Source organism: Dipteris shenzhenensis, chromosome 29 (assembly GCF_047967505.1).
Source record: "Dipteris shenzhenensis isolate YYH24624 ecotype China chromosome 29, Dip_SZ_1.0, whole genome shotgun sequence".
NCBI lineage: Eukaryota > Viridiplantae > Streptophyta > Polypodiopsida > Gleicheniales > Dipteridaceae > Dipteris > Dipteris shenzhenensis.
Genome location: NC_141624.1, coordinates 7,989,440 through 8,007,451, shown reverse-complemented (window position 1 = coordinate 8,007,451; position 18,012 = coordinate 7,989,440). Strand labels below are relative to the sequence as shown.

The window sequence follows — 18,012 nt, the reverse complement described above, 5'->3', positions numbered from 1 at the left end:
CCAAGAGCTAGTCGGTTTTTCTCGAATAGCTCTTTACCGAGTGGTTCGGTAAAGATGTCTGCAACATTTTCTTTGCTATCACAATGCTGCAGTGTGATGTCACCAAGTAACACTCTTTCTCTGATGAAGTGCTCTCTGACATCAATGTGCTTTGTCCTGGAGTGATATACTGGATTTTTGGCCAATGCTGATTGATTATATCACAGTATATTGTGGTTGGCTTTGACTCATCAAAGTAATTTATTTCTGACAATAGTCTTTTGAGCCATATAGCCTCACATGGACCTGTATGAATGCTCTATATTCTGCTTCAGTCGAAGACAAAGAAACAGTTGGTTGTTTGTTTGACAACCATGATATAGCACCTTGACCAAGGAATTATGCAAATACTTGTGTCGATCTCCTCGTCTCATGATCTCCGACATAGTCACTGTCATAGTATCCATGCAACCATGGATGACTTCCTCTGTATTCTATCCCAAATTGTCTTGTACCTCTGATGTATCTCAAGACTCTTTTGGCTGCATTCCAGTGAGACTGTTTTGGATTTTCCATAAACTGTGCTAGTGAGCTTACTGCACAACAAATATCTGGCCGTGTGATTGTCAGATATATAAGAGATCCGATGAGCTGCCTGTAGTATCGGTCATTGATTGTAGGCTTTTATGAATCTTTAGCAAGTTTCAAACTCTGTTCCATGGGAGTGGTTGTAATTTTGCAATCTGCCATATGAAACTTCTTCAGGAGACTGTCAACATACTTGAGCTAACTCATGAATGTGCTATCTGAATCTCTCCAGAACTCAATTCCAAGACAATAGTGCATAAGTCCAAGATCTTTCATGTCGAACTCTGTAGATAAGTCTTGTGTCAGTTTTCTGATGAAGCTATCCTTGCTTCCTGTCACAATCAGATCATCTACATACAAAAGTGCAATAGTAATGTCTTCCCCTTGAACTTTGTTGTAGAGAGTATGATCTGCAGTGGACTTCATGTATCCCAGATCAGCAAAATACTTGTCAATTTTGCTGTACCAACTTTTGGGTGGTTGCTTTAAGCTGTAGAGACTTTTCTTGAGATGGCAAACCTTATTCTCCTTTCCTGGTTCAACATAACTTGCTGGTTGTTGCATGTAGATTTCCTCATCTAGATAACCATTGAGAAATGCATTCTTGACATCGAGCTGATACACATTCCATTTGCTGAGTGTTGCTAGTGATATCAAGAACCATATGGCATCCATCTTTGCTACTAGAGCATAAGTCTCATCATAGTCCTGACCATATTGCTGTGCAAATCCTTTTGTAACTAGTCTGGCTCCAAAAGAATCGACAAAAGGCCCGATTGGATGCTAAGATTCGCAAGGGATGGGAAAGACACTTTGCTGAGGGGGATGTTGTGCTATGCTTTGATAACAGATTGGACCACCAAATGGATAAGAAGTTTCTGCCACTATAGGCTGGTCCATACAAAGTCATCAAAGAACGTAGCAATGGGTCTGTACAAGTTCAGGAGCTGCATGAACCATATGGCAAGAAGGTGATCAACAAGCATTACCTCAAGCCTTTCTTTGTGCGTGATGGTCCCAAGCATGGAAATGCTGTGCATTCCCTTCCTGGGGGGGGGAACTGTTATGGATAAAATTGTCTAAGGAAAAAGGCATTAATATGTATGTGTGTTTGTAAATGTGACAATAGTATAATAAAATATGGTGTGCATAGGGCCCAAGGTTGAGGTGGCACTATTTCTGAGGGATTCATAGTCTCTCCTGCTGCTGCAAGTTGATTGTTGTAGTCTTTTATGCAGAGTACATAAGCATGATCGGTTTCACTACTGTTGCAAAAACTCTGATTGATTTGGTTTCTCAGGGTGAGAATCCTGGATGTGTTCTTGGACTCGTAGAGAGCTGCGAACATATCCCATGCTTCTTTTGATGTCTTGACTGTGTTGAGTTGTCCTAGCATATCTTGCACATTCTGCTTGATCAGGTGATAGGCATACTTGTCTTTCTTATCCCATTCTGCTTGAGCTCGGGCAATGGCAGGATCTACTACTGGTGCAAAAACTGTTTGTGTAGATGTAGATCCCGTTGCTGATGTTGTGACAACAGTTGAAGTAGAGCTACTGGTGGCTGGATTGTCTAATGCTCTAGGTGTAGACCCATCGACATACTCCCATTTGTCCTGAAGTATAAGAATGGTCTCTATTCGGTATTTCCATGTACTGTAATTGGAGTTGTCTAACTTAGCAGATGCCTTCAGATTGAGGTTGCTAGTCGACATAGTGCAAGAAATGTACTCAAAAGTGTCATGAAAATCTCTGTATGAATCAACTGCAAATACACTGACTATGCCAAGTGAAATCTCTGTACCATTAGTGAAGATAGAACTACAGTATATAAAATCTGATCTGTATTACAAGGCTTGTGGCAATGATGCCGGGAATAGCCAAGAGGCTTTACAAGGCTAAATTGATGTGCACGATGCCGTGAGATAGCCGAATAGGCTTTACAATAGTGGCATGTGTGTGTGAAATCAAATGCTATCTGCCCATTGAAACAATCTGCAATGCCTCTGAACTCTGAAGTCTGCTCACTAAACTGATGAACATAAGGTTTCAGGTAATGTAATGATGTGAAACTGTATGTGAGCATATGGACTGACTTCGAATAGGTACTAGTCGGGAATTTCGAGCATGGCTTAGATTGGCAACTTGGGGAAATTCAAAGCGTCCCCTCTATGGCAACCTAGTCTACTCTGATCTAGATCTAAACCAACCATCGATCGATGAAAGAACAGTAAATAATTGTTTTCTTTTGTTCTTTTCAAGTGCAGGGTCAGATGCATCGATGTAGAGGCAAATGTGCGTGAAGGAAGTGGTTTTGTCGGCGAGGCTCAAATGTGAGTGTAACTTGCACCAAAACGTCTGCATGACGTGACAGCGCATAGAGCACAAAAAAACAAGCGACTTTCCTTTTCGAAGCGCCCTCAAATTCTTCCTGGATCAAGAGATACAACTTGATCTAGGTGGAGGGGCAAAAGGAGTGCAAATGTGCTCAATGATGATGTGTCACTGTGAGTCACATGCAGTGATGATGTGGCACTATGCCTAGCAAGAGGTGTGCCAGTGGAGCTCTATGCTGAGGTGGTAGAAGTGGTCAGATGAAGTGACTGTGGAGCACTGTGAGTGCCTGGCAGGGTCAATGCTGACTGTGGCACTACTGAGGTGGCACAAATGATGATGTCAGCAAGGTGATGATGTGGCAATGATGATGTGGCAGTGATGATGTGTTTGTGTTGATGTGGCACAGGTGATGTGGCTGATGATGTGTCTTGATGATGTGGCTACCACCGTGGCAGATGATGTGGACTGCTGACGTGGTAGATAAAAGCCCCAACCCTAATGAGCCTTTATACCCCTCTGACCACATACTAATCTATCTAATTAACACTAACTAATTTGGTCAACTTGACCACACCTTCAAGAAATTGTGAGATGGACCTGATTAGCAGAACTAATTAGGCTCATCCCAATGGACCCTTGTAGGGCCAATAAATCCAATCAAGACAGTCATGATAAAGAAAATTATCTAGTATTGAAAAGAAGAGACTCCATGGGATAATCAAAATAATTGCCCCAACAAACATGGAGGACCTACCCACCACGAACTCGTTCTTTATAAGCATCTCAAAAGCATATTGAAGAAAGAAAAAGCCCTTGCCAAGAAAACAAGCTGTATAGGCATTTGACGGGAGATCACACTCAAGCCAAAAACTCTTCTTGCTGAGTTCTTACTCCCCCACAGAGGAATATATGCCTAGTGAAGAAGGAGATATACTCCGCCTCTAGCAACCCTTTCTAATTTTGGCTTGATAGTGTCGAGTTGAATGTTGCATGCGGTAACATGGTAGTCCAAACTATTGCCATCCCTTTTAGTTAGACTCTTTTGTCATCCTAGCAACATCAATTTGCAAGATCTTCCTAGCTTCTTAATTATTAATAGGAGAGAAGCCACCACCTAGAGTTTGCAACCCACATCTTTAACATACAAAAGAACTAGGAAAGCATCGAGCTTGAGAGTAGCTTTCTCTTCATGCACACCTTCTTGCAAACATGTCACCTCGTCACTCCGTGTCCCATCCAGGGCACTTGATTCATGCCTCAGAACCCTCATAGACAATTTGCACACAGTGATGTCACTTTGAACACCTATTGCAACGCTCACACCACCCCCATAGAGCCCCCATCATACCTCTTGGATGCAAGTATGACAGCTCTCAGTTGAACTCCTAATTTGCAAACTAGATCCACAAGTTTGTATAAGTAGAATTTCAAGGTCACGATGATGAAAAGTACTCCAACAAAAAGAGCCCATCGAAAATTACAAAATTGGTGCCAACGAACTGCTAGAGACCTTAAGCAACACATCGTGAAACACAAATGTTTTTCATTGGAAGTATTCCTAAAAGTTATGTGAAACTTTGTATGTTAAAGATGATAGAGTAGTACATAGACGTTGTGGCCTAAAACTTTTTTTCCAAATCTCTTGAGATGGCCTTAAGGTAAAACTTCTATACTTCTTTAAGGAGAAGGTGGCTCGGGGATGAATTTGGAGCTTCGGGGAGCTTCGGAGACTTTCGAGGTTACCCACCGTTCAATCTTGATCTAGGGCAGCACAATGATGACACGTGGCAAATGGAGGTGGCCACAGTAGAGAGCACTCAAGTTATATCTACTGGTGGAGTTATATATGCACGTTCCAACGCATCCAGAGCAGAGTAGAGAGCAACAGTGGCGCGTCCCAATGCATCCTGACAGTGCACACGCGTGCTAACGTGTAGCAAAGGACTACAGTGGTACAATTGACTATGCAACAGATTGCCACATGTCAGTCGACTGCGCTGCCAATTGCCACATGGCAGTAGATTACAGAGGAGTCAGGACTGCAAAGGCAGACAGGGGCGATGGATGGTCCAATGAATAATGATGTGGTAGCACGACGTGGCAAGAAAACTGCACCGACGTGGCAGCGACACCAACGAGCAATGATGTGGTAGAAAAACTGCACCAGTGACCGGTGGTAGCATGATGAGCGACTATGTGCATATATATGTGTGTGTGTGTGTGTGTGTGTGTGTGTGTGTGTGTGTGTGTGTGTGTGTGTGTGTAAGAGAGACATAAGAAAAGAGAGAGAGATTAGAGACCAAGAGATAGAAGAAGAGGAGAGAAGAGAGAGAGAGAGAGAGAGAGAGAGAGAGAGAGAGAACAGGGGGAGAGCAGAAAAGAGAGAGGGGGGGGGGGGGGATTGTGTGTGTGTGTTTGAGAGAGAGAGAGGGGGGGGGAGGCAGGGGGGAGGGGAAAGAGAGAGAGAGAGAGAGAGGGGGGGGGAGGGGAAAGTATCAAGCTCCTAATATATATATATATATAGAGAGAGAGAGAGAGAGAGAGAACACATGCGTATATAACACACACACACACAAACAAACTTTATCTTCTTCCTTGATGGATGCAATGGTGTGTATAATGAACGAGGGAAAATAGTGAACTGGTCAGGTAGGCAACTCAAGATCAGCAAGAATGAATTGGCAATCACTGGCCTAAGAGCAGAGGATACAACTATCTCAGCTTTAAAAATTCATAGAGAACTTGAAGACTACTTATGACTCTATTAGAGCTAAAATAAAGGTATTGCAAAGCCATCCTATTTGTCAAAGTTGTTGGGCGTTACCCATAAATTTGTTGGTTGACAAGGAAACTCATACTAGAATATTTAGCATGTTGAGTGAGCTAAGATGGGATGTTGCTGGAGAGAGGATGCTCACATAGATCAATATGTTGTGCAACTAAGTAACTAGCTAAGGCAATTGTTACATCACCCATTAAATTATTTCTAACAAGATCAAGCCACCACACTTTGTTCATCTATCAAGCTCGAGAATATTCAGCATGTTGAGCTACAATGGGATGTTGTTGGAGAGAGGATGCTGGCATAGATCAATATGTTGTGCAGCTGAGTAACTAGCTAAGACAGTTGTTACATGACCCATTAAATTATTTCTAACAAGATCAAGCCACCACACTATGTTCATCTATCAAGCTCCTAATAGAGGTATTGCAAAGCCATCTTATTTGTCAAAGTTGGAAACTCATACCATAATAGCTGGAAGAAAAATTGCACCGGTGACGGGTGGTCCAAAGTGACAGACTAGAGCAATGACATGCAGCACAACAAGCGACTATGTGCATATATATATATATATATATATATATATATATAAAATAATTTATTATACTCACAAATATATATATATATATATAGAAAGAGATAGAGATTAGAGACCAAGAGATAGAAGAAGAGGAGGAGAGAAGAGAGAGAGAGAGAGAGAGAGAGAGAAAGAGAGAGAGAAAGAGAAAGAGAGAGAGAGACCCGAGGGGGCCGAGGGGAGTGAAAAAGAGAGAGAGAGAGAGCCGGGGGGGCTGGGGGGAGTGAAAGAGAGAGAGAGAGAGAGAGAGGGGGGGGGAGGCGGGGGGGGAGGGGGAGGGGAAAGAGAGAGAGAGAGAGAGGGGGGGGGAGGAGAGAAGGGGGGAGAGAGGGAGAGAGGGGGGTGAGAGAGAGAGAGAGAGAGAGAGAGAGAGAGAGAGAGAGAGAGAGAGAACACATGCGTATATAACACACACACACACACAAACAAACTTTATCTTCTTTCTTGATGGATGCAATGGTGCATATGATTAACGAGGGAAAATAGTGAATTGGTCAGGTAGGCAACTCGAGATCAGCGAGAATGAATTGGTGATCATTGGGCTAAGAGCAAAGGATACAACTATCTTAGGTTTAAAAATTCATAGAGAACTTGAAGACTGCTGATGACTCTATTGGAGCTAAGATAAAGGTATTGCAAAGCCGTCCTATTTGTCAAAGTTGTTAAGCATTACCCATAAATTTGTTGGTTGACAAGGAAACTCATACCAAAATATTTAGCATGTGAGCTAAGATGGGATGTTACTGGAGAGAGGATCTTGGCATAGATCAACATGTTGTGTAGCTAAGTAACTAGCTAAGGCAATTGTTACATCACCCATTATATTATTTCTAACAAGATTTATCAAGCTCGAGAATATTCAACATGTTGAGCTATGATGGGATGTTGCTGGAGAGAGGATGCTGGCATAGATCAATATGTTGTGTAGCTAAGTAGCTAGCTGAGGCAGCTGTTACATCACCCATTAAATTATTTCTAACAAGATGAAGTCACCACACTTTGTTCATCTATCAAGCTCCTAATAGAGGTATTACAAAGCTATCCTATTTGTCAAAGTTGTTGGGCATTGCCCATAAATTTGTTAGTTGACAAGGAAACTCATACCATAATAGCTAAGATGGGATGCTGCTAGAGAGAGGATGCTGGCATAGATCAATATGTTGTGCAGCTAAGTAACTAGCTAAGGCAGTTGTTACATCACCCATTAAATTATTTCTAACATCAAGCTGTCACCACACTTTGTTCATCTATCAAGCTCCTATTGAATGGCTATGAAGAGCTGCTTTAGTAGAGATGAAGTTGTGTTAGGGCCAAGCAGTTTCCAAAGGTCAGAGACACTTCAAACAACTATATTTAAAGACTGCTAGAGTTAGGTTAGGGAAGCTTTTAAGGAAAGTGGCTGATGTCCCTTATCCCCTTCTAAAACTTCTTTCCCAATTGAAAGAAATGACAAGGCTTAACATAGATCCAACTTAAGAAGCATGCACATATTGAAATTTATAAATAAAATCGTAAATTGTATTCTTTGAAATGAAATGGAGCTTGGATCCCGACGGAGTGAGTCGCTAGCCCGTCGTAGACGCGTCAAGTTACTCGTTAAAAGAAAAAAGAAAAAACTGACGATGGGTGGATCGTTCATGCCAAACCTTGTTACTCGAAGATAAGGTTTAGTTGGTCGAACGGGCTATGTAAGAGCTACTCCCTCTCTACCAGCTGCCCAAGAACAATTGGAAAAAGGGACATGCTATTGTGTTTTATCCTATGTGACTTTTTGGTTAGTATGGAATGTTTGATCTCTGTAAGTCTGTAAGAAGAAGGATGCAATGTGCGGGCTGTATTGGAACCTAAGAACTTAGAAGTGAACGAGTCGATTGTGTAATCTGCCTGTTTAGCACGTGGAAGAATCATAATTTTAAAATCGACAAAGTGATGGAGTTAATCGAGAGGAACTAGTTCGGTCATTCCAGGTAAATGATCCAGCTGCGGTTTCGAACCTAAGGAATCAAGTGAATGCGAGGTGCTTCGGTCTTAAACTGCACAAAGTCAATTGTGAGGTGCGTCGGTCTTAAAGCGCAGTGAAATGCGAGCTCCAAGTTTAACGCTAGTTTGAGACGACACGAGATTGACGACAAATCGTAGATGTTAGGCTCAGATCGTAAGGCAAGCAGGTCGCAATGTATTGTTCAATGTTGAACATATCGTGAAAGGTTGTGAAAAACACACACATGAAATAAACGGGAAACGGCAAATTATTGTATGGTACAAGGGTATTGTAGAAGTCGTTCTGCTGAAATTGGCAGGAACGCTGCTAACGTTGCAGGAACACTGCTATTCCTGCTAAAGCTGGCACGAAACTTTGCAGGTGATACAGTCATATTGGCAGAAGCTAGAGGACGAGAGCCCACGGCCGCTAAAGCCAGTGTTCCCGCCGCCGCCGCCGCCGCCGCCGCCACCGCCAGAACTTCCTCCTCCGCCACCTCCGCCACCTCCACCGCCAGAATGTTCTCCTCCTCCTCCGCCACCTCCTCCTCCTCCCCCGCCACCGCCTCCCCCCCCTCCTCCTCCTCCTCCTCCTCCTCCTACGACCGGTCCGCCCCCTCCACCCCCTCCTCCCCCTCCGCCTGTACTCCCTCCTCCTCCTCCTCCTCCACCTCCACCTCCACCTCCACCTCCCCTCCTCCTCCCCCCCCCCCCTCCCCCCCCTCCTCCTCCTCCTCCCCCTCCTGGACCAAAACTCCCCCCCCTCCTCCCCCCCCGCCTCCTCCCCCACTTCCCCTTCCCTGCCCGAACCCAGAACCTCTCCCACGCCCATTCCCAAACCCGTTCCCGTTGCCAAATCCAAACCCGTTCCCGTTGCCAAATCCAAACCCGTTCCCATTGCCAAATCCGAACCCCCCACGCAGCCTCCTAAACCCCTCCCGTCCCTCCTCTCTGCATGTACTAGGACAACTCAGCACCACCCCGGCACATCGCCCCGGTCCCATGCATTTAGCATACTCGCCTCTTCCACCTTCCAGTTCGTGCAACTTGTAAGCAGAAAACTCGTAGCCGGCTCCATGCTCCTCTGCGTGAGAGCCTCCAGAGTTGCCGAGGATAAACAGCAACGCGAGTAATAGCAAGGTCGCTCCTGATGCCATCAGCCCTGACTTGTTTGAGAAAAGAAAGAGACGAAACGAGAGAGCCAGATTGGGAGACTTCGTGTACCAGAGTTCGACCTCGCTACTAAGGGTGATGCCTTGTCTTATAGAATCTGTGCAGCAAGTATATATATGCATGTAATGCTACACACATGGACCAGCTTGACAACGATGACGCCTCATGTAATTTTCTATCACGATACATGTGCGTGACGGTGCAACGTACGCGTGTCGAACTGTCAAGTCGCAACTGTTATCGCCTTACTCGTGTATCCATTAAAGGTTCCAACAACCTCAATTGACTTTCCACATGAGTAGGTGTTACAGTTCACTTTGTTAATGATGAATTCAAACGTTGACGTGGTTTTCCATTTCTGAGGAGTCGGTACTCGTGACCACCCCTTCCGCATTTTATGCTGGAGCCTGAAGGCGACGAGAGTCGTGACATCGTCACGCGACTTGCAAATTGCAATCAGCGTATGCTTGACATTTGCTATCTCGTATCTGATTCCGGATACTGTTATCGACGATTTTATTCTCCAGCTTCATACCAGACACATGGATTCTAATTAGAGTCTTTGATTGACCATTAGTAACTTCGAACCAATCAGGATTTGGTAGCTGTGAATCAGGCTCGTTTTTACAAGAGGACGTCGTTTAACAATCTTCACTGGTTTGAACTGAATGTGGAGGGGGCTCGAGTATAAAACTTTGGCAATTATCAAAACGTCGACATCTTCACCATGAGTGACTAGTATCGAACGATCAGGATTCAGTAGCTGACTGACGGAAGCAGCTGCCTAGCTATTCTGATTTGAGCTGACTGGGGAGGGACTCTAGCAATTACCAAAAAGTCGACATTGCAGCCGCAACTTCGCATATCTAGATACGTTTTCGAACAGATTCGAACATCCAAGGCGTCGCTGCAACCCAGATTAATGTCTACAGTGTTCGATAAGAAGACTAATACGACTGTTAGTGGTCATGCACGATCCCACACACAACACAGACAGGGACATCAGAGTAACTTCCACCAACGGGATTGGATGTGACACTCAAAGATGGGGGCCTGAAACATAAGTATTTTATTTTTATCCGCACCTTGGGCAGCTTCCCTAAGCCGGATGGAAAAAAATCCAAGTGATGAAAAGTTCCACCAATGACTTTGTGCCATCGAAGTTGAACGTCCCTTGACGCTATCTTGTCCACCCGTGTATGAAAGAAGTCACATGATGGGTAGCTAGAGACGAGAAATCTAACCATTCAAATTGAACAATTGTGATTAGGTGTGCAATGGTCTTCTAAGTAGTAAGGTACATCTTGGCGAGTTAATTAAGAGATAGTCCTTACGAGATTAAGAATGACACTACATACTAGAGTGATAAATGTATTGTCCCATGTTGTGCCTATGGCCACTTCAAATTTTTGCATCATAGGCTATCATCTTGGTCTTATATGCACCCTACACCTTTGAAGGGTATTAGAGTGGTCAAACCAACTTGCTCTAGGATTTGATAACATCCTATAGCAATTGATAACATTTTGGTCTATGTGGAGCTTTCACTTTTGAAGGGCATAGGGGTTAAACCAACTTGATATAAGATGTGATAACATCCTATAATAGTCAAACTAACTTGCTATAGGATTGATAACATCCTATTCATTTTATAGAAAATTATTTGCCATACCTTTCTTGCAAAGTAGATAGTTGAGAAATAAATTAGTCACCTTGCTTGAATTATCAGGGGTTTACTATGTAAAAGACCTAGATAACATTGCATTTAGAGGGCCACTATAAATATCCTTTGCAAACATTGGATTTTTTTCTTAAATCCATTAAAAAATCCTTATGTAGGTATTTTAGTACTTTAAGCCTTTGCAAACGTTGTTTTTTTCCTCTAAAATCTAATTTTAAAATCCCTTGCTCGTATTATTATACTTTTTTAAATGAGCATCAATGTTTTGTTAAATGGAGATTCAATCATTCTCCAAGTAGTTTTCCTATTGGACATCATCTCTATTCTTTATCTTTTGAATGTCATCAAGATTACTATTTGAGCTAGAATGAGGGGGCACACCTTGGGCATCTAAACAATGATTTGGATGGACTAATTCTTTAAGGACTCTTGCGATTGTGTTGTGTTTTATACTACAATAACATAGGATAGAGACAAATTCTAGTCTCAATCATTGGTTAAATTACATAGATATACTTAATTTTATGGTGTGTTAAGGTGTTGTGTTTGCCCATTGTTACAACTAATAATGTTGATAATGTTATAACTTATTGGAAACAATCGAAATGACTTTGTGAGTAAACTTACTACCTTGATCTATGAGGAAATGTTTGGACACAACCCTGTCGTAAGGCCACATTGTAAATGAGAAAATTTACCACATTAGAACTCTACGAGTATAATTTTATAATTTTTGCCTACCAAAGAAGTTGGGAATGGATTTGAAATGTCACAGGTGTATTGGTCATGTACAATAAAATGTCACTATTTAACAGTTTCAATGGTCTCTTGGCTCCAATGGCCTAACCCTTGGTGGGGGAAATCCCTCCAATGGCCTAACCCTTGGGGAAAATCTCTCTATGATGTTTCCCATAAAGGCATACTTCACAAAAAATTCTCTCTTCAATGGTCCATTGACCATGTGCTTGCATTCACATGACTCTATGGATCTAATGTGAAGGCATCCATATGCTTGGTGCCACAGAGTTATAGATGTACAGTCATGCATGCTCTCTATCCAAGGGATGTGATCACCAATTTATAGAAATGCCATGTCTTAATCCATAACCGACGGTCTCTTCAATGAGAGCACATTCTTGTCATCAAGGAGAAACTGAATCTCTCTGATAGTAGATTCATGGCATATAGAGAACATCAAGAATGGGTTTGATTTTACCATTTGGAAGCTAAACCAGTATGTCACCAAATCATTTAATTGGAAAAAGGACTATTTTCTCCAAGTTGCACTACAAGACATGGGACGCTTTTCGGTGCCGATACCGACGCTAAATACAAAGATTTTTTTAAAAACAAACAAGTGGAAAGTGTCGGAAACTAGTCCGTCGGTGTGGATGTCGCAAAGAAACCATCGGTGTAAGAGCCGATGTCACAGTGGATAAAATATGTCCAATAGTGTCAGTATGGGTGTCGATGTAGTCATTGGTATATACCGACACTATAGTGTCGGTGTATACTGACTATACCAACATTTTTATAGAAGCTTTAAAAAAAATTTGTGGGGCAAGATCGGGCTTGCCATCCTACCCCACAAAAATTTTTTCCCCATTAAAATTCACGATTAAATGTTACAAATGCGGAGGTGTACATTACAAGTTTGCAAAGGAGGTCTACAAAAGTAATGGCAAAAAATTAACAGATTTGTATAGAAAAAGGGTACATTTTGTTAATGAAAAATTTACAGATAAGGGATTTTAGAAATAGGCCTTGAACTCACGTGATGTAGAGGGTTTATACATAGTGATTTCCTTGAGTCCGTGATACGAGGCCCTAACATTTCTACTTCTTGGGCGCTCGACCAGATGAGCCTTCAGCCTCCTCCTTTAAAGGTCCTTCGAGCTCAAGGGTAAGAATCAATGCAGTATTCCATCGAGGCGTAGCAGACTCAAGCTGTAAAGGGAATAAAATCTCCAAAATATGGCCAACCTTTGAGTTCACAACTTGCTTCTTATCTACCGCCGTTGCCACCCTCCACCCTCTGAGCCTCTACACATATGCGGTGCTCCTTCAAAACACGTGCCCAAGGCACCACTCGTTGCTCAGCTACCGTGATCATCCCTTGAGACCTAGGAGTGATCCTAAGGGGGTTCACCTCCAGAAATTTTAGTGTGCCATGTGCATTCAAAAGGAGGGCTATTTTAATTGCACTTTTGGGAAAAAATTAACAAGATTACAATAACAAGAGGGGTTTTGTAATTTAATTTTAGAATTCATAAGTAAAGAGGGGTGGTTTTATTTAGGAAATAAATTTAGCTAAGGGGAAGAGAGGGGAAAGAGAAGGAGGAGAGAAAAGAGAGGATGGCAGAGGGAAAGAGGGAAAAGAGGGAAAATAAGAGGGGAAATAAGAGAAGAGAGGGAAAGAGAGAGGAGAAGAGAGGAGACAAGAGAGGAAATAAGAGAAGCGCGGACAAGAGAGGAAATAAGAGAAGAGAGGAGAAGAGAGGGGAGAAGAGAGGAAACAAGAGAGAGGAGAAGAGAGGAAATAAGAGAAGAGAGGAGCAGAGAAGGGAGAAGAGAGGAAATAAGAGAGGGGAGAAGAGGAAAAGAGAGGGGAAAAGAGAGGATGGAAGAGGAAAAGAGAGTGGAAAAGAGAGAAAAGATAGGAAATAAGAGAGAAAGAGAGGAGAGAGAAAGAGGATGTAAAAATAAGAGAAAGGGGAAAGAGAGGAGTGGAGGAAAAGAGAGGGGAGAAAGAGGGAAAAGAGGGAGGGAAAAGAGAGGAGAAAAGGAGAGAAAGAGAGGAGCTAAGCAAAGAGAGGAAATAAGAGAAGGGAGGGAAAGAGAGGAAAAGAGAGGGGAGGAAAGAGAGGAGAAAAGAGGGGAGAAGAAAGGAAATAAGAGAAGAGAGAAAAAGAGAGAAGAAAAGAGAGGATGGAAGAGGAAAAGACAGGGAAAAGAGGGAGGGAAAAGAGAGAAAATAAGAGAGAAAGAGAGGGGGGAGAAAGAGGATGTGAAAATAAGAGAGGTGGGAAAGAGAGGAGTGAAGGAAAAGAGAGGATGGAAGAGGAAAAGAGAAGGGAGAAAGAGGGAAAAGAGAGGGGAAAAGAGGGAGGGAAAAGAGAGGAGAAAAGGAGAGAAAGAGAGGAAATAAGAGAAGAGAGGGAAAGAGAGGGAAAGAGAGGGGAGAAAAGAGAGAAGAAAAGAGGGGAGAAGAGAGGAAATAAGAGAAGAGAGGAGAGGAGAGGGGAGAAGAGAGGAAATAAGAGAAGAGGAAATAAGAGAAGAGGGGAGAAAAGAGAGGGGGGAAAAGAGAGGGAAGAAGAGAGAAAAGACAGGGCAAAAGAAGGGGGGAAAGAGAGGGAAAAAGAGGGGAGAAAAGAGGAAAAGAGAGGGGAAAAGAGGAAGGGAAAACAGAGGAGAAAAGGAGAGAAAGAGAGGGGAGCAAGAGAAAAGAGGAGAGAAAGAGAGGTGGGAAAAAGAGGGAAAAGAGGAGAGAAAGAGAGTAAAAGAGATGGGAAAAAGAGAGAAAAGAGAGGAGAGTTCCTACACCCATCACTAAAGCTAGCGCTAGTTGCAGGCCAATGCACTCATGAAAAGAAAAATAGGAAAAAAGAGGAAGCATGTTCTTACCTGGAAAAGATGTGTCCTGGCATCGGATGATCCCACTTGAAAGAGAAGGTGTTTCGTGTTTATTGCCCTTATAAAAAAGAAAGAAAACATACCATTTTAGACAACTAATTAGTGAAAGGAGGAGTTTGGAGAAACAACACTCCAAAGGGTATGGATTGAGGAGACAAAGAGAAGCCTATAAACAAGGAGAAACCATGAAAACAATAGGTAGAGCTTTCTTACTCTTCTCTTTCATGATTATTGTTTTTTCCTTTAGAGAAAGCAAAGGAAAGGAAAGGAGAAGAGAAACTTTAGAGAAAGGAAGGGAATGTGAAAGTAGAGGAAGGGAAACAAGAGGAGAGGTAGAAAAAAAGACAAAGAAACCAAACAAACTTGAAATTGAAGGGAAAGAGAGGAATTCGTACCTTGAGATGGAGAGGGCACTGTAGTTAGTTTGGTAGGTGCAAAGGGACAATGTAGGAGAGAATGGAGAGGTGGGAGGGGAAGGGAGGAGGCAGAAGTGAAGAGGCAAGGTTTGCAGGCAATCGCGAGGGAGGAGAATGCATGAAAAATTGAATGGCATAGCGGGACGAACAACATGGGTTTTTGGTTCCTAGAATCCATCAGTACAGGTGTCGATATAAAAGTGGGTATATAAAAGCAGAGTGTTGGTATAGTCATCATTATAGACCGACACCCATACCGATGAAACAAGGGTTTTCTAGGGGTTTAGGGTTTTTGGGGGGCTTGGGAGATTTTGGGGGGTGAGTGGGTGTTTGAAGGGATTTAGGAGGGATTTAGTCCCCAGCGTGTGAGAGGGGATTAGGGGGTTTGAGGGCATTTGGGGGATTTGGACGTTGACTTGGGGGGATGGTTGTGGATGTGTGCAGGTGAAGAGGATGAGTAGTGACAGCTCATCGGATAGGGGGCCACCTCCCAAGAGTTGGGAGTGAGTTCGTGAGAGATTGCCTTGTCCTTGCACGCATTGCAGGCGAGGGATTAGTCATCAACGTTGTATTGTCATGCACCACTTGCAGATGTATGGAGAGGCCACCAGAAGAGGATACTAGTTGACATGCAAGTGCATCATCGGTAAACCAATGATATTTGAATGATTAATGGATATTTATATTGCTTGTCCTTGTTGCACACACTAACCTTGCATCATTATATTATATAGGATGAGGAGAGCTGTGAGGAAGCATGTGCACCACCATCATAGTTAGATCAAGATGATCTTGAGGATGACCACTAGAGGAGGACAAGGGTATGGCAGACATGATGGATTATTTTTTTGGAGGCACTACGGGAGATGGGGGTGAGATGTCTGAGCATGAGATTGTGATGCGAGATTAGGCATCAACACTATTGTATGATGGTGCAAGGATGTCAAAACTACGAGCTTGCCTCCCGATCTTGAATTTGCAAGCAAAGTATGGATGGTCAGACACGTGTCTCAACCTTGATGAGGTTTGGAGCCTTGATCTTAGTATCTCATTCCTAATTGTTTTAATTAATTAGTATCTCATTCACAAGGCTTCTTGGATATGCAAATTGTAATAGGTTGCTCCAGAAGATGTTGCCTTTCCCAAATTCCATGCCTAATTCCAGAGACGAAGCAAAGAAGATGTCGACGATGGTTGGGATGGATTATGACATCATCCATGCTTGCCCTAATGATTGTATTTTGTTTCATCATGAGTATGGCGATTTGGTTAATTGCCCAGAGTGTGGAGCACATCCTCGAGGGGTGCACTATTAAGTAATCCAGGTATCACGTGCATTCAAGAGGTATTTAAAAAACCCCTCAACTAAAATTTTTCCTCCAATAAAACCACCCCTATTTACTTTTGAACTAATGGATTCTTTCCTAAAGTTAAATTAAAAAACCCCTCATGTTATTGTAATCCTATTAATTTTTTTCCAAAAGTGGGATTAAAATACCCCTCCTTTTGAATGCACGTGGCACATTAAAATTTTGAAGGTGAACTCCTTGAGAGCACAGCGCTATAGATAGGACTTGCTGGGGGAGACGAGCCTAGTGAAGGTCATGAGACATTTTCCCATCATCCCTAGAATACAGCACATGTTCAGATGCAAGTCCATTGTGCAATTGATGACATGGCATGCTACACATTGATCCACCGATGACACTGAGGATCCTAGTAGATTATGCTGCTTGGAAGCACATATAAAACATGTGGCCGGACTTTGTGAGGGAGACACACAATTTACATCTCGGGCTCACAATGGATGGAGTGAACCCTTTCGAGTTACACTCTACATCTTGGTCGACATGGCCCATAGTCTTGGTGAACTACAATATCCCGCCATGGCTAACAATAAAGAAGGGACACCTCATGCTTGCTCTACTTGTGCCGGGGAAGTACAAAGCAAAAAATATGAAACGTGTACATGGCACCATTGATCGAGGAGCTACAGACCGTATGGAGGGGCCTGGGGCATACATGTTTTTGATTTTTCTAGAGCCCTGAGGCAAGCTGTAGACATGTGCATCAGGGAAATTTTGATGTGGACCATGTATGAATATCGAGGATTTGGGGAGTGCACAGGTACATGCTTATGCATGCCTATTGATACCTAAAGTTATGATTCTATTGTGGTGTGATCTATGCATATCTAATGACCTATGTGTCCATGCATATATGTAGGAGTTAAAACATAAGGGTACCATGCTTGTCTTATTTTTTGCCCTAGTTTGAATGCACGATGCTCCAAACATATGAGGAAGATGGTTTATGAAGGTCATGCTCAATATGTTCTGCTTGATCATCTTGCACGTGAAGGTCAACTTGATCCCCCCCCGATCGTAGGAAGGCAAGTGACTGGATTTGGGATTGGAGAGCTAATATTGAGGAGCCTTCTCCTTGTATGGACCGGCTATCTGCCTTTCACGAGCTTCAATATTGGGGTGAGTTACAAATCAATCACCTCTTGGATCCCATGCATATCTTCAAGAATTTGGGGGCTTCTATTTGGGAACACTTGGTTGGTGACATAGACACAAGGGGAGTGCGAGAAGACTTGCATGAGATGGGTAGGATGCCTCACTTGTGGCCCGAAAAGTGTGAGCGCAGAACTCAAGAGCGTGGTTCTACAACTTAGGAGGGTGGTTTAGGAACCCAAGAGCATCCTCCTAGAATTGCTCTCCCAAAGGTACCATGGATCCCTTCCAAGGTAGAGGAGGCAAGGGTCAAGGCAGATATTGCATCTTTTCAGACACCCACGGGACACATCTGTTGCCTGAGGGGGAGCGTTTACAAAGGGCAATAAGCTTAGTGGACTCAAG

General features: G+C 43.0%; 1 protein-coding gene across 1 annotated transcript; it reads right to left on the bottom strand.

Annotated features, from left to right (window-relative positions):
• Positions 1 to 8,495: 8,495 nt before the first annotated feature.
• On the bottom strand, positions 8,496 to 9,487 carry LOC147882384 (uncharacterized). Its single transcript, XM_087401128.1, has 2 exons — positions 9,053 to 9,487; positions 8,496 to 8,936 (listed from the first exon to the last, which is right to left on the bottom strand). Exons 1-2 carry the CDS (start codon positions 9,397 to 9,399, stop codon positions 8,600 to 8,602), a joined length of 684 nt encoding a protein of 227 aa, XP_087257254.1. The 5' UTR covers positions 9,400 to 9,487; the 3' UTR covers positions 8,496 to 8,599.
• Between the last annotated feature and the right edge of the window lie 8,525 nt (positions 9,488 to 18,012).

Excerpts from the sequence above, each read along its gene's own strand:
- LOC147882384 (XM_087401128.1), bottom strand. The coding sequence starts at position 9,399 with ATGGCATCAGGAGCGACCTTGCTATTACTCGCGTTGCTGTTTATCCTC. Across the intron at positions 8,937-9,052 it reads GGGCGTGGGAGAGGTTCTGG|GGGAGGTGGAGGTGGAGGTG; the intron begins GTTCGGGCAGGG and ends GGGGAGGAGGAG.